The sequence below is a fragment of the Heterocephalus glaber genome, unplaced genomic scaffold (genome assembly GCF_053883595.1).
Source record: "Heterocephalus glaber isolate CG9 unplaced genomic scaffold, H.glaber_assembly_v1.0 deba00001600, whole genome shotgun sequence".
Taxonomy (NCBI): domain Eukaryota; kingdom Metazoa; phylum Chordata; class Mammalia; order Rodentia; family Bathyergidae; genus Heterocephalus; species Heterocephalus glaber.
In genome coordinates this window covers 41066756-41093945 of record NW_028258372.1, presented here as the reverse complement: position 1 = coordinate 41093945, position 27190 = coordinate 41066756, and the positions used below count along the sequence as shown (strand labels likewise).

Genomic DNA, 27190 nt, shown 5'->3' with positions numbered 1-27190 from the left:
GACTTAGGAGGTGCAGCAGATACTACAGCGAGTAAGCCGGATTCTGCCTGCTCCCAGAAATCCTCAAAATCTCTATTCTGTTGTCAGTGTCTTTGAGTTTTTAGTCTTGGCCTGGTCAGATTCCTTGAAGAAGTTGCTTCCAGTTTGCTCTTTGGCAAGTAAATCCTTGGAATTCTGAGGTCCGTATACTCACTTGCTCTTCTTGCTCATAGCTCCTCCTTAATCCTCTCTGGAGAGCACATATTTCAGTGTTCCTGGGAGGAGGATTAAGGGGACCTAAGGACTTCATTGGTTTTAAACAGTTCTCAAAATCCTTTAATTCCTGCTCAGGGTCCCTGCACCACCCGCATAGGGCAGCTCCTGTACTTCCGAAGTCGGCAGAGAGCTGCTGCCACCGTTGCTCACACATGCCTCCCTCTGCTGTGGGAGGCAGGCCGGGTCTCAGCTTTCCCACTTCATGCTCAGGATTCAGGTTTCTCAGGCTGGTAACTTAGTTAATACTGTCCATTTGCTTTCTACCTTCTGCCAATTTCTTTTCCTTTTCCTTTTTCTTTTTTTTTTTTTTTTTTGGTACCAGGGATCGAACTCGGGTCCTTGAGCTTGAGCAGCAGGCGGTGAAACCACTGAGCTAAATCCCCTGCCAATTTCTTTTCTATTGGTTACTCTCTCTTTTTAAAAATTTTTGGTCACTCGCATTACTGTAACTTTATGCTTTATAAAAATCCCTTACTCCCATTTTAATGGTGATCTAGGAGAGACTAAAGTATGTTTATCTTCATTAAATGTTTAGCTCTCATCACTTTTGGGAAACAGTTTCCTACACTAATTTAAATCCTTTCTTCTTACCACTTGAATCCCTAATGCTCTCATTTGTCCTTTGAATTGGATATTTGAATAAAATATGTATTTTTGCTGGAGGTTATTGTGATTTAAGGACTCATCATACCCTTTGATTTTTAGTATATGTGCTGCCAAAGCGAGCACGTATCCTTTGATTTTTAAATAACAAAATATATCGTTTTTCCTCAGCAGATTAAAAAAAAACAACCGAGAGTAGGCTGGTTGTGGTGGCCCACAATCCCAGCATTCTAGAGGATGAGGCAGGAGGATCACAGGTTTGAGCCCAACCTGTGTGACTTAGTGAAGACCTTATCTCAAAACTAAAAAAAAAAAATAGGGCTGGGGATATAGCTGAGTAACGAGACCCTAGGTTCACTCCCCAGTACATACATACACACATACACACACGCACATACGGGGGGGGGATTCAAAATGATGTTTATAAAAAGCTATTTCCTGAAGCATTGTTTGTAATACTAAAAGACTGCAAAAATCCTAAAAGATCCATCAATAGAGGGCTTTTAAAATAAAACGAATCCCTAAATAATGTCCTCTCTGATTACTTCCATCTATCCAAAATATGCCCCCCCCCTTAAGGTAGATTGCTTTTCTAGAAAACGCCAGTCTACACAGTTTCTCATCTGATCTCCCTTTTCTGGAAATCATTGTGTATAGCAATCAATCATACATTACTTTGCTACATCTCTTCTATTTTTAGAAATAGCACCAACCACGTTGTATTAAACTCCCATTTTGTATTTTCCTTTCTGCTTCACTGAGCCTTGGTGTGTGTGTTTGCACGCACGTGTGTGTGTGTGTGTGTGTGGTGTGCAGGGAATACCACCTTGCAAAGAAGAGGAATAGCCCGTGGAGAAAAGGTGACCAAGTAAGACCGGGAGTAAATGGGAAGGAACATGAGCCTCCTCCTCACAGCTAGTCATCATGGTTACCAAGCACAGACTCGAATTAGTGACCTCTTTTTAGAATATGCTGAAAGTCCTGGGAAGGAGAACGCCTTCACACTTCACACTGAATCCATCTGAGTATCCTGACATCATTTAGTTAAGGGCACCTGAACTCAAGATTCGATCAGAGGCAAGAGACTGGAGGACAATTTTGGGGGGTCCTACCAGGGATCGAACTCGGGTCGTTGAGCTTGCGCAGCAGGCGGCGAAACCACTGAGCTAAATCCCCGGCCCCTGGAGGTCAATTTTTAAAGCAGGACTCAGAGAGAGGAAAAGATCAACTAGTCCAAACCTCACTACATTGTGAGGACAGGATCTTGCCTGGGGTTACAAGGCAAGGCATGGCCATGGGAGTGCAAGTGTGGGTCCAGGGCCAAACTCAAATCTCCCCTTCAATTCTCTTGAGGAACAACACCACTTAGAGTCTCAGAGATGTCTGTCCTGGGTAAAGATGAAATCTTTCCACCCAAGAAAGACATAGATGGGGCTTTGTGCCTGATGAAGAGGAGAGAGAAAACGGGAAGAAGAAAAAAAGTTTGCCCACTTCGTAACTGTGTCCAGGGGTCCGAAACAGTCAGTGGAAACCTTGAATATTGGCAGAAACCTCGTTAAGATAATCAGAAGTGGTTCGGAAGGCTACAAACCTCAGCTTCCTCTTACCGGCCCAGTCTCCTTCCTCCACGAAACCAACTGTACTTCAGTTTCAGGGTCTTATTGACTCTTTCACGAACCCTCCCTCCTATATCTGGAGGAGGAAAGTAGGAGGAGAAAGCAACACAAATATAGCGATTTCACTATCCCCAAGGTATTTTCGGCCGATTCTCCAGTAGCTGCTGTGTCCGCAAACCGAGAGCCATTTAGAGTCACCATGGAGATATTACTGGCCTCGGTCTTGCTTCCTTCCTTTTCTCTGCTATTAAAATCTTTTGCTCAGATTTCAATAAGGCACCCCACTTCTGCTGGCCCTGTCCTCAGGGCCACTCACGCAGGGAGCGGGAACACAGTTTTATTTCTTCTTGTGTGTGGTACCCGAGATTGAGCCCAGGGCCCTCGCATTGAGCTACATTCCTAACCCTTTTTAGTTTTATAATTTTGAGAGCCGGTCTCTCAAGTAAGGAATCGAACTTTAGATCCTCCCTCCTCAGACCCCGAGAGTGGCGGGTTTACAGGCGTGCACCACCACCGGTTTAGGAACACACTTTCTAAACGAAGAGAGCATGTAAGTACAAGAACAGGTGAGGTTTTTACGAAAGGGGAATCAGTTGCATCCGCAGGCTGGCCAGCCTCGCGGTTCTGGCGCGAGGCCCAGCCTAAACTACAAGTCCCAGGAGCCTGCGCGGGGCGGGTGCCCTCCGTGATTCTTCCCTCTCCCCTCCGAGAGCGGAGGGAAAGGTTCCGTGTGCGGCGCCCTGCACGTCAGTTTGTTTGCCCGGGCAGTGACGGAGGCTGGAAGCGCGGCTGACGGCCAGCGGGGGCGTGAGGAGGCGGAATCCACCTTCCTTCAGCACTGGGGGGCGGGAAGGAAGGGCGGGCCAGCGGCCAGGATCGGGCCGCGAGGACGCAGGCTGCGGAGATGGAGGGCGCCGCGCCGCCGTGGGGCAGCGAGCCGGTGTCGGGTCCCGGCCCTGGCGGCGGCGGCGGCGGAATGATCCGCGAGCTGTGCCGGGGCTTCGGTCGCTACCGCCGCTACCTGGGGAGGCTGAGGCAGAACCTGGACGAAACCCAGAAGTTCTTCCGCGACAGTAAGTGCTGGCACAGGCACAGCTGTCCCTCCTGCGCCGCGGGCTGCGGCGGGCCCGAGCCCGGCCCTGCTGGCGATGTCGCCGAAATCGGCCTGCCGGCGGGTAAGGATACAGGCCCGGGAGACGGAGGGAGAGGGAGGGCGGCCGCAGCCCTCGCCTGCAAAACATCCCCGCGAAGACGCGGACCGGGGGCCCGGCCGGCCGGCGCGTCCGAGATGCCACTGGAGGGGGAGGGCGTCCTTCGGGACGGGGGTGCGGGCCCCCAGCGCGGGAGCCGGACCGGGGGGCGGGGGGCCGGGGCCGGCCGGTGTCGGGGAGGGCGGGGAAAGTTGCTGGGAGCCGGGGTGGGGCGGGGCAGTTGTGGTCCGAGCCTCAGTGGAGGGATGGAGGACAGCAGTCGGCAGGGTGTCCGATTCCTCAGCCTTGGCACTGTAGTGGGATGTGTACATGTGTGTGTGTTAGTGTGTAAAATGCTTGTACACCAGTCGTGAGGCAGCTCTTTGAAGCAGGAATGTGTGTACCTTAAATAGGCTTGAGAGCGGCAAAGGAAGTGTATCTGGTGGGCGGCAGGTATTGGCCGGAGATGCTGCTTACGGTGAAGATGTTAGAGGGAAGGGATCGTTTTTTGGTCCTGAGCCCTTGAAGAACTAGCTGCTCTGGTCCTCCTGGACATAATTCTCTTTCTGGGATGTGTCAGAGGCCCCAAACCACCTAAAATCGTGCACGGTCTTCAATATCTAACTTCTCGTTTCCTTTTAAGCTGCTATCCGTGGAGAACTGGAGGATGTAGTAACTGCTGTGTGCCTATTAGAATATAGTTTGGAATGGAAAAGGGACAACATGGCAAAGATGGCCATGCGTTTAATTTAGTGATTCTTTTTTTTTAAAAAATTTGTACCGGGGATCGAACTCAGGACCTTGCCCTTTCCAGGCAGGCATGGTGCCACTGAGCTAAATCCCCGGCCCTTAATTTAGTGATTCTTAAAATCGCTCTATGAGCTGATTAAAAATGCCCTCTCGGCTCTCATGCAGATTCTGATTGAGGAGGCTGGTGGGTGGGTTCTAAGAATCTAACGTGAAAAGGCCTTGGGATTCCGGTGCAGGTGGTCTGAAACATACTCAGAAACATCAGTTTAGGCGCTGACAGCAAGTTTGAACTTGAGGTTGCAAGTTGAATAGATTGTTCCAAGTTAGTGTGGACCTCAGATTCCCCAAGTCGTATATTTACTATCTTAAACTCAAGACTCCAACAGTGGTGATAAAAATGAGCTTGTAAGATTCTGACAGGGTCCTAAATGATACCATTCCAGTTAGTTGGCCTAAATGCCAATTTAAAAACTCTTGTTTTTACTTCAGGGGATTAGGGTGATGACTAGCTTCTCTGAAGTTGTGGTTGTGACATCGTCTGTTCTAGAAATGGACTTGCAGAGGAAACTGGTTTCTTAGGCTCCCTGAAAACAGCTGGTGAGAAGAGCTGATGTTTTCAGGGAGGCTCCCCTCACGTGTGCTTTCACCCTGTCCCTTGGCAGTGCTTTTCTGCAACTTTTCCTGATCCGAAGTTTTTCTCAAAGGTTATCTTGAAAAGCCCCCAGTTACTGCCTTATTTTACACAACTATCTTAGAATTTCTCCTACAAAAAGAAGCTGGAGAATAGATTCACCTTAGCAGGATGGCGGTTTCCAAGACATCTTGTTTGCTTCTCGTTTTCGTTCCTTAAAAGCCAATTTGAGAAATACAAGTACACCTTTGTCTTTTGCCGCACTGGCTTTTCTGGTTGACTGCATTATGAACTCATCTTTGTGTATTCAGTGCTCTTCACTCTCATGACTGTGTGTCCCAGGTAAAAACCCAGGACAGTGTAGATGACGGGATTGGGAACCATTTGATCTTGTTCAGGAAAATGCTTCCCTTCAGGTCAGTGGAGGGTTTTATTTTGGGGGGCAAGCGTGCGCTAGGGAAAACTGCTGGGTGTATTTTAGGGATGCCATCTTCCCAGCTACTTTGATAATTGTGTTAGTGGAAACTATTCTTTAAAAGACAGCTAGCCCTTGACCTCCCCTTTTGCAGGCTATCTTTGCAATCCGGTCAAAGTCATTCAGAGACAGTCTCAGGTTTCTTTTGGAACCTTGGTTTCTGATTAATAGGAGCTTGGAATGTCAAGGAAAGGAATACTCGGTTCTTAAGCTAACAAACCTCGAGAAAGTTTTAATCATTGAAGGATGGAATTGTGCTTTTAGATTGGATGCAGTATGGCATTTGCGGAATTGCAGATTAGGGGCTAACCATAAATTTGAAATTATTGGACAATAAGGATGGCAACAGTAGTAAGACAATTTTTATGTCTCTTTATGTACTATTTATTTGATTTTTTTTGACCAAGTAAATAAATAAATTTGGTTTTTGACCCCATTACATAATTCAGGGTGGCCTTGAACTAAGTATGTAGCCCATGTTGGACTCCAAGTAGCCCACTCCTCCTGCCCCAGCCTCCCAAGTGTGCACAAGTGTGCACCACCATGCCTGGCTTCTTTATATTAATATTTATAGTGCCATATAATACCAAACATTTTTGTTTCATTTTTAACCACAAAGTACTAGAAAGAAACAAAATAATACTTCCCTCTTAATTTTGATAGTTTTGTATTCACTCAGGAGAATGTAGAAAATATATATGTGTGTGTTATTTTAGAATTTTAAAAAGGCATGGAATTCTAAAATGATTTTATAAAAGACTGGCTTGGGCTGGGGATTTAGCTCAGTGGTGCCACTTGCCTGCCTTGAAAGCGCAAGGTCCTGAGTTCAATCCCCAGTAACCCCCCCCCCCCAAATAATAAAATAAGAGTGTCTTGACTTGTATAAAGAAAACTAAATAGGGAATAAGTTTCTTTGATTCAGCTCTGCTGCCCAAATCCTTGGCCTTCTTTTCACATAACTTCAGGGGATTAGACCACTTCTGTCTTTTAAATTCTTTTAAAATTTATTTTATTATTACTTTTTGGTCAGAGGGTTCAGCAGTAATGAGATAAAGACTTTGAGCCCTTCTGAAGAAAGGCAAGGTGGAGTATTTAAAAGTAGAAGAGGAAAAAATATTTTTCTTGTTTTGTGATGCAATAGAGTTCCTGTTGTTGCAGTTTGTCATAAACCTCTCAGTTTTAAGAAATTGTGACTCCACTGTGTCTTGTTGGAATGCTGTCATTTGTGCTGCTTTCCTTCAACACTGGCTCCACCCCCTGCTAACAGCGACTGTGGGCAAATCACAGTTCCCTGGGCCGCAGTCCTCATGTGGAGACAGTGATTGTATAGTACTTACCTGTGGGATGGTTGGGAGCTAATACACGTTTGTGTTTAAAATAGTGCCTGGTGGCCAGGTAAATATTCGCTATTATACAGTAGACTCTTGAGTGCCTTGAGTGTGCTGGTCGGTGGGGTACCTACAGTGGATAGAGTTAGAGACATTGGAGAGAGCTAGTGGAGATTGGTTTTTCCTGATATGCCTTTCTCCTAAAAAAAAAAGTAATTATAATTATCATCATAATAGTCTTTGTTTCTGTTGGATGGTGGATAAAAAGAACTAGGAGGACCTGAACTTTGCTACAACTATCTAATCTAATCTAAACTTTATACACATTCTGTACATAAAGCAGGGGAAAAAACAGCAATGGTGTGGCTAGGTGATAGGCATTTTATGTGAATTATAATTGTTAGTTTGTTTGGGGTTTTTTTTGGTACCGGGGATCGAACTCGGGTCCTTGCACTTGCACAGCAGGCTGCGAAACCACTGAGCTAAATCCCCGGCCCCATTGTTAGGTTTTTATAGTTCTCTCTGCCTTTGGTTAGCTGACAGCCAGGTGTGACAACATTCTTCATCTTTTTCTCATCATACCTAGTATTAGAAACTGAATGTCAGATTTAAAAGGGGAAAAGTGCTGGTGTGCTTTCACTGCAGGGTGACATTGGGCACAGAGCAGAACATGGGGAGAGAGGATTCTTTATAGCCCACTCTCATTCTCATGGGGCTGAAGGCTGAAGAGAAGCCAGGCCACAGGATGTAACAGAGCTGGTGGTGGGATGGCTGTGCTTTCGAGTAATTTGCCATGAGCTGGGTTTGTGGGTTGTGGTTTTTTTTTGGTACCTGGGACTGAACTTGGGACCTTTTGCATGCGAGGCAGGTGGCGGCACCACTAGGCTAAAGCCTTGGCCCTGCCATGAGCTGTCTAGAAGAGCTGCCCGTGTATTTCCATTCAAGCTCAGTGGAGATGGTGCTGTAATTGTGGCTTTTACATGTTTTTATTACCTTAGATTAATAAAACTTCATTTTTCCAAGTGTAGCTAAGACTCACTCTCTCTCTCTCTGTGTCTCTTTCTCTTTTTAATCTTTTTTGAGACAAGGTCTTGCTAAGTTGCTCAGGCTGGGCCCAAACTTTCCATGTTCCTGCCTCAGCCTCTGGGGTAGCTGGGATTACAAGCATCCCTGGACCTGGCCGACTTTGTCTTTCTCAATTTCCTTCCCTACAGAAGCGGCATACAGCGGTCAGAAGCAAGCCCAAGCATTCACTTACCAGCCGTGGGACTCGCACAACTTGACCTGTTTGAGTTGTGGGTTCTGGTATAAAATAGGAATGACACACAGTACCATAAACTGATTCTATCTGTATGAGACACCCCAAAATAGGCACATTCCTAGAGCTAGAAAGTAGACTGGTGGTTGACAAGGAATGTGCGGAGAGGAAAGTCAGGAGTGGCTGCTAATAGGCATGGGCTTTCTTTTTTTGTTTGGTTTGGCTTTTTGGGGTTTTTTTGGTACCAGGATTGAAATCACTACCTTGCGCTTTCAAGGCAGTCATGGTGCCACTGAGCTAAATCCCTGGAGGCATGGGCTTTCTTTAAGGTGGTTGAAAATGCTCTGGAATTAGACAGCTGTGATGGTTGTACAGATTTGTGAACATAGTAAAACCCACTGAGTTGTACGCATAACGGGTTAATTTTGTCTCATTAAACACAATGGAAGTGACTGCGTACCAGACAAAGCTGTGACATGTGAGGCCAGGTGCACAAAAGCTAAGGTGTGAAGTCAGCGCTAAGTACGCTTAACTGTGTGTGCGCAGCTGGTGAATACCGGAGTCGGACGTTGAAACTTGGGGTTGGAGAAGAGTAAGAGGCAGCACGGAGGAACGATGTGGGTCAGAATAATTTTGAGTTGGAGCCAGATTAGGCCCAGGTCTTCAGGCCTGGAGTCCAGTCCTGTTTCTGTGGCTCCTTGTTCTTGTCTGACCTGGCCATGGGCCTCCGAGCAGAGAGACTTGTTACAAGTGAGTCATAATGCAGATTCCATAGCTTGCTGCAAAACCATAATTTACTTCAGTGGGAGGCTTTATCAGATTCATGGAGTGGAACATGACGGAGCCCGTGCGGGCCCCGTATTCTACTGTCCACACCCAACAAGCGCTGTATCAGGCCCCTTGCTGCTAATTAGGAACCTGGGAGGCAATGGCCTTCCAGGCACAATGGCTCTTTGCCCTCTTTCCCTTTTAGCCTTTCGCCTTCCTAACATTCCTTTCCTGGGAAAATCTGTTTCCCATGGCACAGGGCAGCTTGCGATTAAAAACGGTTGTAAAGGGCCGGGGATTTAGCTCACTGGCACCATGCCTGCCTCTCAAGCACCGGTCCTGAGTTCGATCCCTGGTACCAAAAAAAAAAGGGGGGTTTAAAATCCTGCCTGCTCTTAAAAGAGAAAAATACCTTAAAGTTTATCATCAGTTGCAACATGTTTAGTCTTAAAGTCATTACTTATTTTAGTATGGTGGTTCTTCAGTCTTGCAAATAATTTTTAAAGAAAGCATAGATTTAAATAAAAATCTACTGTAGTTGTTCAATTCTGTTTTGCTCTGCCAACTTTTTCCTTGGGTTTTTTCATGATTTGTTCTGTTTCACTAGACAGAGAACAAGGAATCTTCCTATGATGAGTGCACTTCAAGAACAGTCTTTTGAAAATAAACTCTCAGAAAGTGTCACTGAAGCAAAAGGAAATATGCATTTTACGTTTTACTGGTTACTCAGTTTCTATAGCCTCTAGCCATTGAGATCATGTTTTTATTTATTTCCTTTTGTTTTTTGGTAAGAGCGCTGTGAGTGTGTCTTATCGTGCTGACTAGATTTTGAGCCCCTAGGGATAAAGTGTTTCAGTCATCTTTGTGATTTGTACATAATAGGTAAATAAATATCTCTTAAATTATTTCTGGCTGATAGATATTGGAATGATGTTTTGGAATTAAATGCAATATAATTCCCACACCAGAAAGATATTTTTCCCCTATAGAAGATAAGGATTTTTGTAGCATCACCTATATTGTTATTATTTGGGCCACTAAGAAAGGAATGATAGAAGATCAGGCTGGAGTTGCTTACTTATTTATTGAGAGATGGGGTTGCTGTGTTGCCCAGGCTGGCCTCAAACTCCTAGGCTCAAGGGAGGCCCCTGCCTAAGCCTCCTGAGTAGCTGGGAGTATAAGCATGTGCCACTGTGCCCAAAGAGGCCACTGTTACATCCTATGTCAGGATCCCAAGGAATTCTTTTCACGTCACAAAGAACGCGTTACATGCAGTACCAGTAGACCAGCGTTTCACCATGATATGGGAAGTAATTCTTTGGTACCAAGGATTGAACTCAGGACCTTGTACTTCCAAGGCAGGAGCAGTGCCACTGAGCTAAATCCCCAATCCCCAGCCTCTAGTAAATTCTTTTTTTTCTTCGGTACCTGGGATTGAACTTGTGACCTTGCGCTTGCGAGGCAGGCATCAGAACCACTGAGCTAAATCCCTGGCCCTAGTAAATTCTTAATATTCATTCATTCCACATATCTTTAATGCCTGATTCTTTTCAAAAAATTTTATTTTATTGGCACATTTTAGGTATACAGTATAATGACATTCATCATTGGAAATTTGCACCTTTACATAATCTCTCTTGGTTCTTATTTTTCCCCATTCCCCTGCCCTCCCTTCAACCCCTCCATCCCTCCCTATTTACAAAGACTTTGTTTCCATTTTTTCATTTTCTCATATTAATTCCATTCCCTTGTTTCCTTTCCCCTACCCCTCCCACTTTCTCTTCCCCTTTGCCCCTTTTCTTCTTATCTCACATTATCTATTATACCTTTTAGTCCTTATTTACACTTTCAGTTTCTCACACAAGAGAAACTATTCGGTATTTACACATATGTGTCCTATTTATTTCACTTAAGAGTATGGCCTCAATGTGCATCCATTTAGCTATAAATGTCTCTAATTTCTCATTTTTTATGGCTGAGTAGTACTACATTTTATAAAAAACCCACATTTTCTTTATCCAGTCTCCAGTTGTTGGGCACTTGGGCTGTTTCCAAGCTTTAGCTGTTACAAACTGTTCAAACATGGGTGCACAGGGCCGGGGATTTAGCTCAGTAGTTTCGCTGCCTGCTGCGCAAGCACAAGGACCTGAGTTCGATCCCCGGTACCAAAAAAAAAAAAAGAAAAAAAGAAAAAGAGGATTAATATTAATATTTCATTGCCTCCTCCCTTTTTTGGGGGGGATGTCTCGCTGTGCAGTTTGGGCTGGCCTTGAACTCACTGTGTGCCAAGGCTGGCCTCGAACTCACAGCAGGCCTCCTGTCTCAGTATCTTGAGCACTGGGATCACAGGCGTGTGGCCCCATGCCCAGTCGAGATAAGTGCCTTTTTGCTTTTGCAGCAAAGCAGGTTGAAGTGCCCATCATGCGCAGTACGCATTCCTGTCCTTTGTGTAGGCAGCGTGGATAGCTCCATTCCTCAGAGCCTTGCACCTTGTGGCTGTGAGAGCCTTGAGCCCACCGCTCTCCTTGGAGCTGGCTTTCTTCTAATGCATTTCCATTCCCTGGGGTGCTGTTCTCTGGGCTGGAAGATGGGAGCTCCGGCTTGGGGATTGTTTTGGTTGTCACGTGTCTGATGAAAGGATGCGTCAGAATTGCCCCAAAGAATGATGTCTTGGTTGTGTATTCATAAAAGCCTTTGATTTTAAAAATTGACTTAAAAAAATAAAGTGCTTTTATCCCTTTTACTTGTGTATAAGAAGTTTCTAATTTTAGCTTTATCAGATTAAGAGCTTTGGTGCCTCATTCACGAAAGATAAGATTTCAGGTTAGGGTTTTTTGCCCTCACCAGTCCATATAATGGCAAAAGAATTTCCCAAGATTAAAAAAAAAAAGCCTGTCTGGGGTTGTAGCTCAGTGAGACATCCCTGGGTTTAATCCCAAGCTTTTTCCAGTACAAGGATTAAGGCCATGTCACAAATGCAGCTAGGTTATAAGACGAGTTTCAGCAAATAGTCTTCATCCAGACAAGGGGAACTGCAGCTGAACCAATGTGGAGTTTACGTTCTAGGTATATTCCATAAAGTATACTGTAGCCTTAGTATTTAATATTATGGAGATCAGTGAATACAAAGAGAAATGTGGGGGAAAGTAACAAGCAGGAGAAAAGTTGTTTTTATTTTTGGGCATATAAAAACTCTACTAGGGAAACCTATTTTGGTATTTCCTGATTGAACAACTGGCCTGATCTATGGAGAAAATTGAAGAAGTTCTGCTGCTCTACCTTGGAAAACTGGTTTGTTAGTGTAGAATAAGAGCCGAGGATGGTACAGAGGCAGCCTGCACCCTACAAGAGAGGGCTGTGTTCTCTCTACTTCTGCATACACAACGCGCCACTGGAGAGAGAGGTCAGGCTTCCTCGGGTGGCTTCTTAGTCGAGGCACTGGGTGGTGACAGGTGATTTTCATCAGTGTCCTGTGCAGAAGCGTGAAGTTGGTCTATGGTGCTCAGCCTTGTGTCTTTGGATTCTAAATCTGACCCTCTGCTGAGGCACAGCTCAGTGGTAGGTACCTGCCTAGTCCATGCAAGGTGCTAGGTTCAATCCCCACTGTCACAATAAAACAGAAACCAAAACTGAAACTGTTCATTTGATCCTAACTGCTTACCTAAATGAGTGGCCTGAATTCTCCAGACTTTGAGCAGTAACAGTGTAGTTGAAAAGGTAATGCGTAGGGCAAAAGTGGTGACAGTGAAGAAATTATTTTTCAGATTCTTTTATCACTATATATTTCATGTAATTTTTCCTGCTGTTTTTCCTTGTCTGGTAAAATTCTGTCTGTTCCTGTCTTTCTGCTGAGTCCAGAGTTGCATGTACTTTCCTAGGTATCACAAAAATTTTTTTGAAATGATTTCACACAGATAGAAATGTTGCTAGAACAAAGAGCTAAAGAGTTGAATAGCTTTAGGTTGCTAAAACCTGAAGAGCGCTTGTACCTGCTTCATTCAGTCTTCCCAGTTAACATTTGAATGTATTTGATCTGTAACCAGCTCCTCCCCTCTTATATATTATGTTTTGTCTTTTTCAGAACGTTTTTTTAAAAACAGTACTGGGCCGCCGGGGATTTAGCTCAGTGGTTCTGGTGCCTGCCTCGCAAGTGCAAGGTCCCGAGTTCGATCCCTGGTACCAAAAATAAAAATAAAAATAAAAAAAATAAAAGAAGCTGTAAAAACAGTACTGGGGATGGAACCCAAGCCCTAGCGCCTGCTAGGCAAGCATTCTAGCTCTGAGCTATATTCCCAGCCCTCTGTTCAGACCTTTGACACCAAGATGTAGATAGGTCGTCTTGTTTCTGAACACTCCAGTGTGCCCTTCTCCCACACAGGGACATGCATGCCCCTGCATCTCAGCACGCACTCTCCAGATCAGGAAATTAACATGGATTCAGTACTCAGACCCCGTTCAAGTGTTGCTAACTGTCCCACCAGTGACTTTCCTCTATGTGGGGCTCTTCAGGAACCCATGTTCATTTAGTTGTTATGTATCTTCAGACCCTCAGTCTCGAACAGCTCCTTGGCCTTCCCTGACATTTGTGTCCTTGACACGTGTGAGAGCAGTGCTTACGTTTGCTGTGCTGCCCTGCGCCTTGGTCTGGAGGTTGTTTCCTCCCACTGGAGCCAGGTCCTGAGCAGGAGCAGGCAGAGAAGTGCTGAGATGCACACTGCCCGTGGGAGGCGCCACGCCCCCAGCGCCCCGAGATGTTAAGCTTGATCACTACTCGTGTGTGTCTTCAGGTTTTGCCACCTTAAATTCGCCATTTTCCTCTTTGCACTTGGTTGGTCTTGTGGGAAGGTGTTCTGAGATTTCACTGATACCTGTTTATCTTCCACTAGACCTAGCATCCACTGACAACTCCCACTCCCTCAGTGGTGGATTTTATATCCATCATCCTTTTACATTTATTAGTTCATATTCTGCCATAAAGGGCAGCTTTCTTTTTCCTTTATTTATATCAGTGTGGACTTGGGGATTTTTTCAGTGGATTGTAACTCCTATAATGTTAAGGTTTTTAATGCATGTATTATCCCCAGTTTGGTCAGTGAGCCCTCGTTCAGGCTGGTTCTGGTGTTGGCTGGACACATCCCCCCTTTGAAGCATTCTTAGTGGTTATAAGCTACTGTATGCTGGCTTTTACACAACTCAATCCAAGCCTTCTGTGAAGCATGGCCTTGGCTTCCTTCGAGGAACTGCTTCCATCTCCACATCCTGTAAATTACAGCTTTAGCTGCCAGCTCCAGTTCCCTCTGTAGCATGACCAGCCTTAGGAGCACTTTCATTCAGAAAAGAACTTGTCAGCAGGCTGCTGCATGCCATCTAATTTCACATGAAGCTTCTGGTATGTGCATGCATGAGTGTGTGTGTGTGTGTGTGTGTGTATGTAAGCCATTGGGGAGGTTGTTTCCATCTTCCCAGGGACCAGGACACTCTGTTTCTTAAAAACCAGTAGCAATCGGGGCGGAGATGTAGCTCAGTGGTGCCTTGCCTGCCTGGTAAGCACAAGGTCCTGAGTTTGATCCCTGATACCAAAAAAAAAAAAAAAAAAAAAAGTAAAAAACAAAAACTGGTAGCAAAAAAAACAAACGAAAAAAGCCTGGTAGCAATCTTACCATGGCTACCAGCTGGGATAATTTAGAGACACTTCTGTCAGCTTGACTTTCTGCTTCCAACAAGAGCTTTGGCTCCACAAGTGCATTTCAAGTCTCTAAATTTCAAACGGCATTCATGAAAGTACCTTGTACTACTTGGTCCTAAAGGTTCTGAAACTAGACTACCTGACCATATGTTTTCCTTAAATTGAGGTGCTTTCTGTGTCATTCAGAATCTTGTAAATTTAGCCAAAGTTAGACAGCTTGTTTGGGAATGATAAATCAGTGTTTCTTGTCTAGAATTTTTTCTCTCTCAGCCCCTGGGATCTTTTTTACTTTTCTTTTTTGTACTGGGGATTGAACTCAGGACCTTGCGCTTGCAAGGGAGGGATGGTGCCGCTGAGCTAAATCCCTGGCCCTGCTCTTGGGATTTTTGTATCTCCATACTTTGAAGCTTGTAGTAGAATTGATTTTAGTGGAAAGACTGTATAATATTCCTTTCTCATCTTAGACTTTTTCCTTTTCTCTACTTTTGGTACATTGTTAATACAAGGGGCTGGGGTGTAATGTGGCTCAGTGGTAGAGCACTTGCCTAGCATGCACAAGGCCCTGGGTTCCATCCTCAGTACAACATTAACAAATAAACAAATGTAAATAGTGAATACAAAATAAAATATCACTACTTGTTTGCAGGAATGTATATTTGTGTTACTGGTTGCTTCAATTAATTATAAAATCCGTTATATTTCATTTGCTGATAGAGAGGACTTAAAGTGTCTCACCATAAAAGCTTATATTATATACAAAGAAGATCAATGTTAAGAGTGAGATAGGGCTGGGGATTTAGCTCAGTGGTGCCGCTGCCTGCCTCACAAGCGCAAGGTCCTGAGTTTGATCCCCAGTACCAAAGAAAGGAATGAGATAAAAAACAAAAACAAGCAGCCAGGGATTTGGCTCAGTGGTTCCGGCGCCTGCCTTGAAAGCACAAAGTCCTGAGTTTGATCCCGGTACCAAAAACAAACAAATAAACCAAAACAAAAAACCCCACAACTACTAAAGGAGGGAAAGCCTGGGTCCTGGGAACAAGAATGGTAGTAGTTGCTCTTTTGAGACCTGAGTTAATACTGAAGTCCTTGTCAACCCTCTGGATTTGTGGAGGTAGAAAAGGTGTGATGTCTTCCCTCACCCATTATAATGTCCCAACCCACCGTCCTGTAACAAAAGATGGTTAACAAGAGCAAAGCATAACAGATTTTTTTTTTTTTGTGGTGCTGAGGATTGAACCCAGAGCCTAAGGAAAATGAACCCATGCTAAGGAAATGAATGCTGCCACACTGAGCCACATCCCCTGCCCAGTAACAAATTATTCAATCATAATTTTTATGCACAGACCTTCAGAAATGAAGAGCCAAAGATCCAGGGAAAACTTACTTTAATGGTTAGGTTCAGAGAACAGACAGCCATAGGATGAACAGACAGACAAAGGATCTGATAGGAATAGACTTGGGAGCCCAGCGAGGCCTGTTCAGCTTCTTCGTGTCCTTTGTCACCTTCCTTCCTTCTAAGTATGAGACGACACTCCTCTGGAATCAAGACAGATGGGAGAGAGTAACTTTAGGGTTTATGGCTTATCTTGGGGGAGATAGGTTCTAGTTTCTATGACCTGCCTTGGGGAATAGGAATTCTGGTTTCTGTGACTAACTCTGGGGGAGAAAAGAGGATGGGAGATAGAAGGGCAGGAGAGGCTGTGGGAGGTTTTGTTCCTAAGGCCTTCCTTCCAGCAGGCCAGAGTATCATACTTCGGGTACTGTTTTCTGAGTCCCAACAAGTTGTAATAGTATGAGGTGGCAATGGTACAGAGTTCCACTTCACTTGCTTCATACATTGCCTTCCCTCCCTTGGCCATAGGCTGCCCCTTTCCCCTTCCCTTGGTTACCTCTCACGAATATTGGGATGGAAGATAGTTAAGGGGGCTGGTGTATTGATACAAATCTATGGCTGTTACTGCAGAAGCAATTTAGAGTATCTATCCTGACAGGTCACTAGTGACATGAATAGTTTACTAGCATTCCTTCCCTTGACCTCCCTCTATAGAATAATCTTAACTTCAAGCCCGAACAGTAGCATACACTGACTGATAAGAATTTCTCTGAAAAGAGCTTAACGTTTCTTTTAGAAAAGGAACTAGAGATCTTAGCTAGAATAATGGTAACAGTTTGAAAGTGTGCACCAACTGTCCTCATGGTTTGGGGCAACTTCAGAAGGACTGTCAGTCTGCTTTAAACCAAGGTCCTATAATTACTGAATTTTGTGCATTTGGCCCAAGATTAGGAAGCACTGTGGTAGGGGCATTGTCTACTGCCCCTTCTTTTTTTTTTTTATATGGGGGATCAAACTCAGGACCTTGCAGTTTCAAGGCAGGCCCAGTGCCACTGAACTACATCCCTGACCCCGCCCAATATTAACCTGGCGCCAAGTCGAAGGTACAGCTCCTGCATGGATCTGTGTTCTACCTTTCATCTGCTTAGATGAAACCTGGGCTTTTTATTTCGTATTTTAAGCTTCTCTTTCTGTTTGTTTGTTTATTTATTTTTTGGTACCAGGGATCGAACTCGGGTCCTTGCACTGGCGCAGCAGGCGGAGAAACCACTGAGCTAAATCCCCAGCCTTCTTTCTGTATTTTTAAATGAAGATAATAATCGACCTCCTGTGGTACAATTGTGAGCAGTTAAATGAGATGAGGCAAATAAAGTGATCAATCAGTAGATGGTACCTAGAACAAATGAACAAGATCGCTTGCTCCTTTAGTTGCTGTTCTCTTTCCCCTTCTAACTTGAAACCTTTATTTAGAAGTAACTTTGTCGGGATAATCTGTACTTAAGAACAACTACCAAGAAAAGAAAAAGAAAAGCCTTGGTTTGCACTTAAGACAGTTTGATAGGAATTTTCCTGTAGCCAGAGTTGGCAGGGTTAATGTTCGCCGGCTGAGAAGCCATGCTGTTACCTTCTGGCGGCTCCTATGCAGGTGCCGCTGTATTAATTACCAAAGAAAGCCTGATTAACTCAGAAGTCCTTTGACTGTCAGTGAGGCAGCTGCTCCAGGTCTAAAACAGGTTTCCTTCCTCCCTCCTACTGCCCGTCTACAGCTTTTAATCTCTTCTTTGGAGACTGCTAAGACTGCACTGTAGGTCCCCAGAGCCCCTGGCTAGTTCAGTCAGCTTTTTGATCTGTAGCTGCCATAATCCAGGGTGAGCTTGCATAATTAAATTCACATATACTTTCAAGTAAAGTAAAAACCAGACCAACCTGCCATCTCCCTTACATCCTTATTCTTTCAACAGTTAAAACGGACAGTGACCTAGAATTTAAGGGCTGAAAAGAATGCCAAATATGCACTAATCTAACTCTCTCAGTTTACAGATGAACAGTTCAAGGCCCAGAAAGAGCAAGTGGACTGCCAAGATCGCAGAGCTAGTCAGTGGCGAAGCCCAGGGTCAGAAAACCTGCCCTCGCTCTAGTGGCGTTCCCACTTCCATGTTGCACGCCTCATCACTGAGCCAGCTTTGTGCCCAGAGGAGCAAGCTGGAAAACCATCTTCTTTCAGCTCATTTCTATCTGTCTCCTAGTTCAAATCTTATAGACATTTTGGAGATTGATGAAAAAGCAAATGATTTGTGGGAGAAACAAAAGGCTTGGATGTGATGCATGGAAAAATAAGTAGCGCACAGTGGCACAGGCCTGGAATCCCAGCTACTTCGGAGGCTGACACAGGAAGATCACAGGAAGTTCAAGGCCAGCCCCGGCAACTTAGCAAGACCCTGCCTCAAAAATAACAAATAAATCAATAAAAGACTGGGGATGTATCTCAGTGTGAAGGCCTTGGGTTTAATCTCCAGTACCACCACACACACACACACACACACACACACAAAGATGGGATGTAGCCCAGTGCCAGAGCACTTGCCTAGCATCTGCAAGGCTCTGGGTTCAACCCCCAGCACCAAGAAACGAAGCACACCAGAGACAGCTAGCAATGTCCACCTTGAGGAAGGACCTCTCTTCAGGGCAGTAGCTACAGGAGGAGCCCTTGCAGAGTGCTTGGAAACAGAGAACCTGGCTCAACGTCAGCACCCTTTCCTACTGGACTGGTCTTTGATTGTTCTGACAGTAGCAGGCTTATTTGCAGTGACTGTTTTTGCAGGAGAGATGGGGCAGGGGTGGTAGTAATTTGGGTCAGATGAATAATGGGGTGTGTCTGCTATAGTTTGGGCTGATACAGCATGTTTTATTGGCTTTCCTGTAGCTGAAACTTAGTCTCAGGGGTTTGACCTCTCCTTCTGGTCCTAAAGAGTGGTACAGTTGCTTTTCTTCCCTGTTATCCACACTAGTATAGTAGCAGTAACAAAGCTCACTTTGCTTTGTTGCTTTTTTATTATGATCAACATGCACTACAGGAATGTGAAGGTTGTTAGTGGGAATTGAGAATCTGGGGGGACTGGGAGAAGGAAAGCTAGGGAGAGTAGATGAAGTCTGGCCAGACTTCTCCCTGCCCCAGCTGAGAGGAGGTGGTTGTATTCTACAAGGTGAATGGAAGAAATCCTGCTCTTTGTCCACATCTTCTCTCCACGTTGAGCTCGCTCCCCTTAAACTGTTCATCAGTGTGCTTTTCGGAATACTTTGTGGACTCAATTGTGGGTTTTTGTGGACCATTTTCCATCTTAAATAGGTTCTTACACTTAACAGACAGATGTATAACTTTAAGCACGTACTATGTGTCGGTCGTGTTGGGTGTTAAGGATACAGAGAGCAGTAGGATGGTTCTTCGTGCTTTTAATGATTATAGACAGATTATAAAACAGAATAAGCTGTAATAAATCTATAATTGTGAACAAGGTACAAAGGGACTCAGGATTAACCCATTGCTGCATGTTAAGTGGTCACACAGACAACTATGCATCTGTGGTTTTAAATGGCAGGCTATAGATTAGACCAGTAACCTGGTGTTTTACTCTTTCGTTTTTGGTGGTGGTGGTGAGGTGTACTGGGGATTGAACCCAAGGGCTCCACACTGAGCTGCATCCCCAGCCCTTTAGTTTTTGTTTTCAGGTGGGGGTGTTGCTAAATTGCTAAGTTTCCCAGGCTGGCCTCAATCTTGTGATCCTCCTGCCTCAGCCTCCCAGAGTGCTAGGATTACAGACATTTACCACCACACCCGGTTTGGTGATTTACTTTTGTACTTAGTAGAGAGAGAATTAGGCACTCAGTGAATACTCTAGATTCACCTTTTCAAAGGAGACTCTTTCCCACGAGATTCCCTTGGTTCAGTGTCTGGTATTGCTAATGTATGTGTGCGGGCCAGAGTGATGCACTTGAAGGTGGACATGAAAGCAATGGAGAGAAGAGCCTGGGGAAACACAGAGCTCTTCAAACCCTTTTGGTGGTGCCATTTGTGAAAGAAAAGGATTTGAGATAGTAGCAGGTACATTCTGAAGTAGAGCCACCTTTTCTTGAATAGGGCCTCTTGTGTCAATTACATGGGCTGAACAGTCAGCGTACAAGTGGTTTATTGTGGTTTGTGGCGTAGTGACTAAAGCAAATACTCCTTCAGTTAGTGGTACCACCCAAGACTTCAATTGTGCTGTAGTGTTGACTGAACACTACAGATTGGCCTTTCTGAATCTTAGATGTAGGCGACTGGTGCTGAAGGAGTGGGAAAGGATTGAATTGAAACCCTGCAAATCTCAGGGCACTGATTTCTAATTCTTTTCCCCACTCGGAGATTAGCATATTTTAGGAAGCTTTTTGTTCTCTCTCCAGTGCTGTTTAAATCTGTTTGGGGAAGCTAGTCAGTTAGGTTAGTGGCGGTTGTCTTGAAAGGAAAATGTTTTTGAGATGGATCATGTCTTTTTCTAGATTTCCCTGGATTTTATCCCAGCAGGAGTTAAAGGCCCTTTGTCTTACTCTGGGTCTTGTCATCCATAAGTGGAAGGAATGTGACTTGCTTAGAAGTATCGATCCTAATTGAGCACCCCATGATTTAAGGAAGCAGACGGCTCAGCAGCTGAGATGCTGTCAGCAGCTATCAGAGAGATGAACTGAAAATACTCTGGAGCTCGTGCAGTCTTGCGGAGCTTTTCATTTCAGTGTACGTAAGTATGTACAGATCAGCTCAGGCATCTAGTTACACAGTGTGCCGTTAAGTGAGAAGCATAAGCCAAAATCGTGTGTGGTAGAGACATGGAAAGGGGCCGTGAATGTTCAAGGGCTAGGTCTTCTGTCAGAAGGGAGGTTTTACTCTTGACACATTCAGGTGCGGTTTTTCTTTGGACTCCTGTCCTGGGTACTGTCATTTTAATGCTCTTGTGTTTGTTTTTTGTTTTTGTTTTTTTTGGTACCAGGGATTGAACTCGGGTCCTTGCACTTGTGAGACAGGTGTCGGAACCACTGAGCTAAATCCCCGGCCCTGCTCTTGTGTTTGTGACGGGGTCCTTGTAACTCCTTCGGTCATCTCTGGTGGATCAGAAAGGAGAGGATGGGGAGGGAAGATCCCACTGCCACCTTTCTGGGAAGAAGTAACTTCTTGTTCCTTGGGGACAGCTGGAGAGAGCAGCTAGTTTGATATTTGAAGAACATTTTCTGACTGGGATGTTTTCCTAATATCTCCTTTAACTGAGGATTTCCTGGAAATGTTTCCCCTAGGACAGTGATGGCGAGACTTTTAGAGCTTTCAATGACAAACATCCCGCCGTGTGCCATAGGTTCGCCACCACTGCTCTAGGATCCTGAATCCTAATGGATTCTCTGTGTGAGTCTCTCTAATTCCTCCCCACTCTTCTCTCTTTCCTCCTTTTCCCCACTCCCCCCCTTCTCCAACCAGGCCAGCTGAGCTGCATTTCCTTCCCACCTAAGGAGGAGAAGCACCTCCAGCAGACTGTGGACTGCCTCCCCTGCATACTCATCCTTGGTCAGGATTGCAATGCCAAGTGCCAGCTGTTGAACCTGCTGTTGGGGGTGCAGATGCTTCCTACCACCAGGCTGAGCAGCGAAGACAGCTGCAAGCTGCGGCGACTCCGCTTCACCTATGGGACTCAGACTCGGGTCAGCCTGGCGCTCCCTGGACAGTACGAACTAGTACACACGCTGGCTGCTCACCAGGGCACCTGGGAGACCATCCCTGAGGAGGACTTGGAGGTCCAAGGGGACAGTAAGGACGCTGCTCATGTTTTAGCCGAACTGGAGGTGACAGTGCATCATCCCCTCTTGAAGGTACCGACCTCATACTCATATCAGTTGTGCACATGTGCCAGCTTTGCTTTTCACTTTGAAAAAGTAGTTTGATGATGTTTACTCTGAACTCTAGCAGCAGCTTCTGGAGTCAGAGGAACATATCCCAGAAAGTTGAAAAGAGACAATATCCCTGCCTCTGCTTCCATGCTTCAAGGCCCTGAGTATTTTGCTTATTTCCTCGCCTCTTAGTCTCCTGTTCTGATAGAAAAAGAATATGTAGCAACTACATCTTTTTTTTTTTTTTTTTTTTTTTGGTACTGGGGATCAAACTCGGGTCTTTGCACTTGCGTAGCAGGCAGCGAAACCACTGAGCTAAATCCCCGGCCCTGTAGCAACTACATCTTAACAAGCTTTTACAGAATAGTTGTAAGATGTTGCTGGAATTGTCTCTAGTCATCCCTTTGTAAAAGGACAAGAAAATGATGGATAATTAATGTTCTTATTAGAATTGAGATCAAGTGAAAATTTGTGTGGCTTTGCCTTAGATCCACCCATGAGCTTACTGAGCTGGACAGTGTGAGGGGCCATGTGTGGTCCGGTCATCTTGGCTTCTCTCTTGAAGTAAACTGCCAAAGAGCGCGCAGGAGCTGCAGCATCTCCTAGGAGATCACACTGTCCATCTCAGGTTCTGCCTCCACCTAAGATAAGTCCTGTGTCTTCTGGGCTTCCTTTGCTACTGGATAGCTTTAGGCCACCTGACTAGACCGAATGCAGATGCACAAAGGTCAGGAACAGGAAGGAGTAAGTGTGTGGTCGCGCTCAGAATGGGACGTTCATCACCTCGGGCAGCTGTGCCAGGGAGGATGGGCTGGTTTGGCAGTGCTGAGAGGGTGTTTCTTCTTCCCTATCACCTCTATGTCTGCCCCTCTTCTAGGAGAGTTGGTTTCTCAGGCAGTGAATGGCCTTTGGTTGTGGCATGGCCCATGATACTCTAGAAGGAGAAACTGCCTTCTCATTTCCTTTCACAGTCCTTATTTCTTTCATCTTGACATGCTAGAGGGGGCTGTGCAGCAAGCCCCCGTTTTCTCAGCTGAGTTGTAGGGGTGGTTTCCTCTGTGTTCAGGCTGAGGGCTTACACTTTGGGAAACTCTGGTGCTAGCCCTTGTTTATTGCTGAGGCCTGGTCACTTGAGCCATGAGCTCCCTCACAGTGTGTCACTATTTGATTCATACACAATTTCTCTCTGCTGTACTGCTGCACTCTAGTTCCTTCAAGGTTCCACTTGCTCAGTTTTCAGAACTTTTTAGATTTTAATTCACTGCCATTTGCCACAACATGGATTGACCTGGAGAATTTTATGTTAAGTGAAACTATGCAGATAAAGGAAGAAAAGTACTAAAAATACTATATGGTTTCACTTATATGTGGGGTCTTAAAAAAAGAATGAAAACAGTGGTTTCAGGAGCCAGGGAAGAGGGTGGAGGTTGAGAGGAACAAATGGGGAGATGTAGGTTAAAGGATACAAAGTAGCAGGTATTTAGGATGTAACAAACCTAGAGATATAAAGTTCAAGATGAGGACTATAGTAAATCAAATTGTGAATAAAATCGTATTAGGGAGTTTTGTTAAACGACTAGATTTTAGCTGCTCTTATCACAGAAAAACTGAGATGACAGATGTGTTGATTAGTTTCACTATAGTGACCATTTTGTTATCTGTATGTATCCCATCACATCCTGTAAACTGAAAATATACACAATAAAATTTCCTTAAAAAAGTAAAAAAGAAAAACATTATGTACCTACTACATACATGTGCATATATGTCTGTAATAAGTTTCATGAAGCAATACTTTTATTTCCTACAATGCACACTGATATTTTATTTTCTTTTTCACTTAATTTTTTAAAAAATGATGGCAAAAAAAAAAATGATGGCAGCAATCCACTAAATTGATGCTATGAGCTGATCACTGTGACCTGCTGCTGAAAGAGCACTGTTAAATAGCTGAAATATCTGCTGTAAGCTGGGTGGTGATTTTTCCCGTTCTTGCCTTCCGATCTTGGAAAGAACAAAGCCATCTGTAGCAAATTACTTGACTGATTTCTCAGTGTCCCTTATTTTATTGGTTTAAATTCCTTCTTTCCTGAGCCAGGGATGTAGCTCAGTGGTGTTTCGCCTGCCTGGCAAGCGCAAGGTCCTGAGCTCGATCCCTGATACTGGAAAAAAAAAATTCCTTCTTTCTTTCCTTCCCTCCTTTCTTCCTGTCTTTTTCCTTCCCTCTTTGCCTCCCACCCTCCCTTTCTTTGGTGGTGCTGGGGATCTAATCCAGCCAGGACTTCCTGTAAGCCAACTGCCACTGAGCTACACCCAAATCCTATATGGCTTAAATTGCTTGTTTGCTTGCTTTCTCTCGCACGCAAGCTTTTTTTTTTTCCTTGGTGGCACTGGGGTTTGAACACAGGGCCTTTGCACTGAGCAATATCCCCATCCCTTTTTTTATTTTTTATTCTGAATAAGGGTCACACTAAATCACTATGTTGCCCAGCTGGGCCCAAATTTAGGATCAGCCTCCAGAGTGCCGGGATTACAGGTGTGTACCACTGTGCCTTTCCTGGGTTAAATTTCTAATGCTCATTTATTTTTGTTTCATAAGTGGGAGTGATACAAGAAAGTGACAGCCAGGAAAGGCCAAGCTGTTCCCCAAGTGCATATCCGAGCACACATCTTACTGCTAAGAGCCCCGAGCCTGCTCTGAGTGTGTGTGTGTGTGTGTGTGTGTGCGTGCGCGCGCTACAAATGCGGACTTGAGGTCACAATTCGGGAGGCCACTTGGAGTTGTGATATTGAGTCAGCTTTTTCTTGGCACAGTTCTGATAAGGGTTCTTGCTCTTCTTGAGGAATTCTCCAGCCTCTCATATTGTTTCATGTGGTTGGTGAGGCTTCCTTTGCCCGTGCTTCTCCGGATCTGCTTTGTTCTTCAGCAGTTTTGATGAAGATCCTACTGGTCTAAGTTTAGAACCCTTGATGCAAAGCCACAGAGGGCCTCGTAGCCTTTGTGGGATTCAGGCCCTTTTGCTACATTTGGTCTCTTGTCTGTGAAGCAGATCAGAGATGCTCAGCTCACTGCAGGGAGCAGTGCACAGCTACCTGGATGATCGTTCATGCAAGGAAGAAAGATCTCTTTGTTTAGCTCCTTATATTTAGGACCAGTGAGTTCACACCAAACAGCCCTTCTGTTCTGTCTGTAGATGGGGTAGCAAAGAAAAGAAACCTTTAGCTAAAGGAAACCAAGATTGAATTAGGGGAAATAGATGTTCTTTTTGAACTGTCAAATTATCAAAGCAGAATTTCCTCCTGGCCTCCTTATACAATGGTCATTCTTCTAAAACATTACTTTAAAGTCCTCATAAATTAGCCATTTTCAGTTTGTTCCAGAATAAGCCAGTACATAGGGACCACTCTGCTTGGTATTTCCAGCTTTTTAGTTGTGGATCCCTTGAGTTCTCAGTTATTAATTCAATAATAGAGGAACACTGTCAAGCTGTTAGTACCTGAAACTCATTTAGTGGTAAAACACAGTATTTTTCCAGCTGGTAGCACATTTCACCATTCCGCATACTCACTAGTTCTGTGTTTATATATGGAAGTATACTTCACCTTCACTCCCCTTCTAGCATCTACATCTACCACCCCATTTGTATTTCTTCTTACAGATTTCATGAAACGATTGTCAACCTCACAGTTACTCAGTCTGCAGAGTGTGTGTGTGTGTGTGTGTGTGTGTGTGTGTGTGTGTGTGTGCAGGTGCACATGTTTCCTGTGAGCACCCATTAGAAAAAGAATAAAAAGCAGCAGAGGTGATCACACTTGCTGAATTTGAGGTGGGGCTCCTAGGGGCTCAGTGATAGTCATGCAGCTGCAGGTGTTTTGCCCTTATCCGTAGATTGTTTATCCCATCACGTGCTTTCTGGCCATTTAGACAAACGTGCACATCCTCAGCATCTAGACTGCCACACAGCTGACGTGGGTTATTGGTTCATGGTGCTGTCTGGTGGGGTATATTTCAGGGAACTGAGGGACATTCATATTTCCAGGCAAGGTCAATGACTTGCAAAGACACGTACTTTTAAAATATTTTAAAACTCTAGTTATATTAATGAAGTTTTCTCTTTATAACCCTCAATTAATAACAGAACTGGGTGTGATGGTGCACACCTGTAATCCCAACTGCTTGGGAGGCTGAGGCTGGGGGATCACAAATTTGAGGCCAGTCTGGGCATCTTAGCAAGATCCTGTCTAAGGAAGGAAAGGAGGGAAGGGAGAAAGGAGGGAGATAGAAGGCAGGCAGGAAGGAAGTGGGTAAGGGAGGAAAAAAGAGAGGTTAGGGAGGGAGGAAAGGAGGGGCTGGGTATGTAGATTGGTGGTGCAAGGCCCTGGTTTCATTCCCAGTACCACAGAGAGAGAGTTACTGGTGGGAACTGCGGAGGTTCTGTGGTACTGTGGGATTGAACCCAGTGAGCAGTGATCTATGCCCCAACCCTTTTTAACTTTTCTATTTTGAGATAGGGTCTCACTAAGTTGCCCAAGTGGATCTTGAACTTGGAATCTTCCTGCCCCAGCTTCGTGAGTAGCTGGGATTGCAGGCATGTGCCCCCATGCCCAGCAGTGACTGGTTTTTAATACCATATAGATACCGATTTAAATTTTTTTCAGCAGTTAATGCTTTTCACAACTCAAACTTATTATGAAGGATCTTTTTTTTTTTTTGAAGGATCTTAATATGGAAAAACTGCATGTAAATTTTAATTCCTCAAATTTCCTAAACATTGTTTCTTGCTAGAAAACTAGCTTCTCTCAATTTTTGTCTAGTTATTGATATTTCTTATGATGCCTTACAAGACAAATATTATATGTTGCTTTTAGTGAGATTAAAAGGTAAGTGTTGATAGGTAAGAAGTAGAAAAGAAGGCAGGAGGAAGTCTCAGGGCAAGATGGTAATGTTGGGAGAAGGGGTGCATAAGATGAGGCCCACGGTGGTTACCCAGAGGAAGAGGACACTAGGGAGGGTAATAGGTACAAGGCAGAGAGAGAAGGAATGATACTTTAGAGCTATCATTGGATAGAGCAAGCGTTATTTTATGGGGCAAAGAGGGAAACTGAAGTCATATGTGAAAGGATATAGAGAGTCCAGGCAGATGCTAACTCATGAACCACCTCACAGGCAGCGACCCTGTGTCCGGTGGCTTCAGCCTCCCTTTTGCCTGCCCCTCATACAGAGTAACATGCATATTGAAATGCAACCATCCCGCACTCACTGTCCTTTGCCTAAATAAAGAAATGAGACCCAGGAGTATCCGTTATAGGCTAATACACCTAGGAAGGATGTATGTGTTTGGAGGTAAGATTTTCATTTCAGTGCTGAGGATCAAACTCACAGCCTCACCATG

At 44.7% G+C, this 27190-nt stretch overlaps 1 protein-coding gene across 4 annotated transcripts in view; it reads left to right on the top strand.

The window, feature by feature from the left end:
• Nucleotides 1–3189: 3189 nt before the first annotated feature.
• Dstyk (dual serine/threonine and tyrosine protein kinase) overlaps nt 3190–27190 on the top strand; it is a 50352-nt gene continuing 26351 nt past the window's right edge. For 2 of the 4 annotated variants that reach the window (XM_021242233.2, XM_004862117.4), the window contains exons 1-2: nt 3190–3649; nt 21391–21779. In XM_021242233.2, coding sequence (XP_021097892.1) covers nt 3379–3649; nt 21391–21779 — 660 coding nt within the window. In that variant the 5' untranslated portion in view covers nt 3190–3378. Of the gene's footprint in view, nt 3650–20426; nt 20659–21390; nt 21780–27190 lie in introns of all 4 variants that reach the window. The other 2 variants (XM_021242234.2, XM_021242232.2) reach the window with 2 other exon arrangements.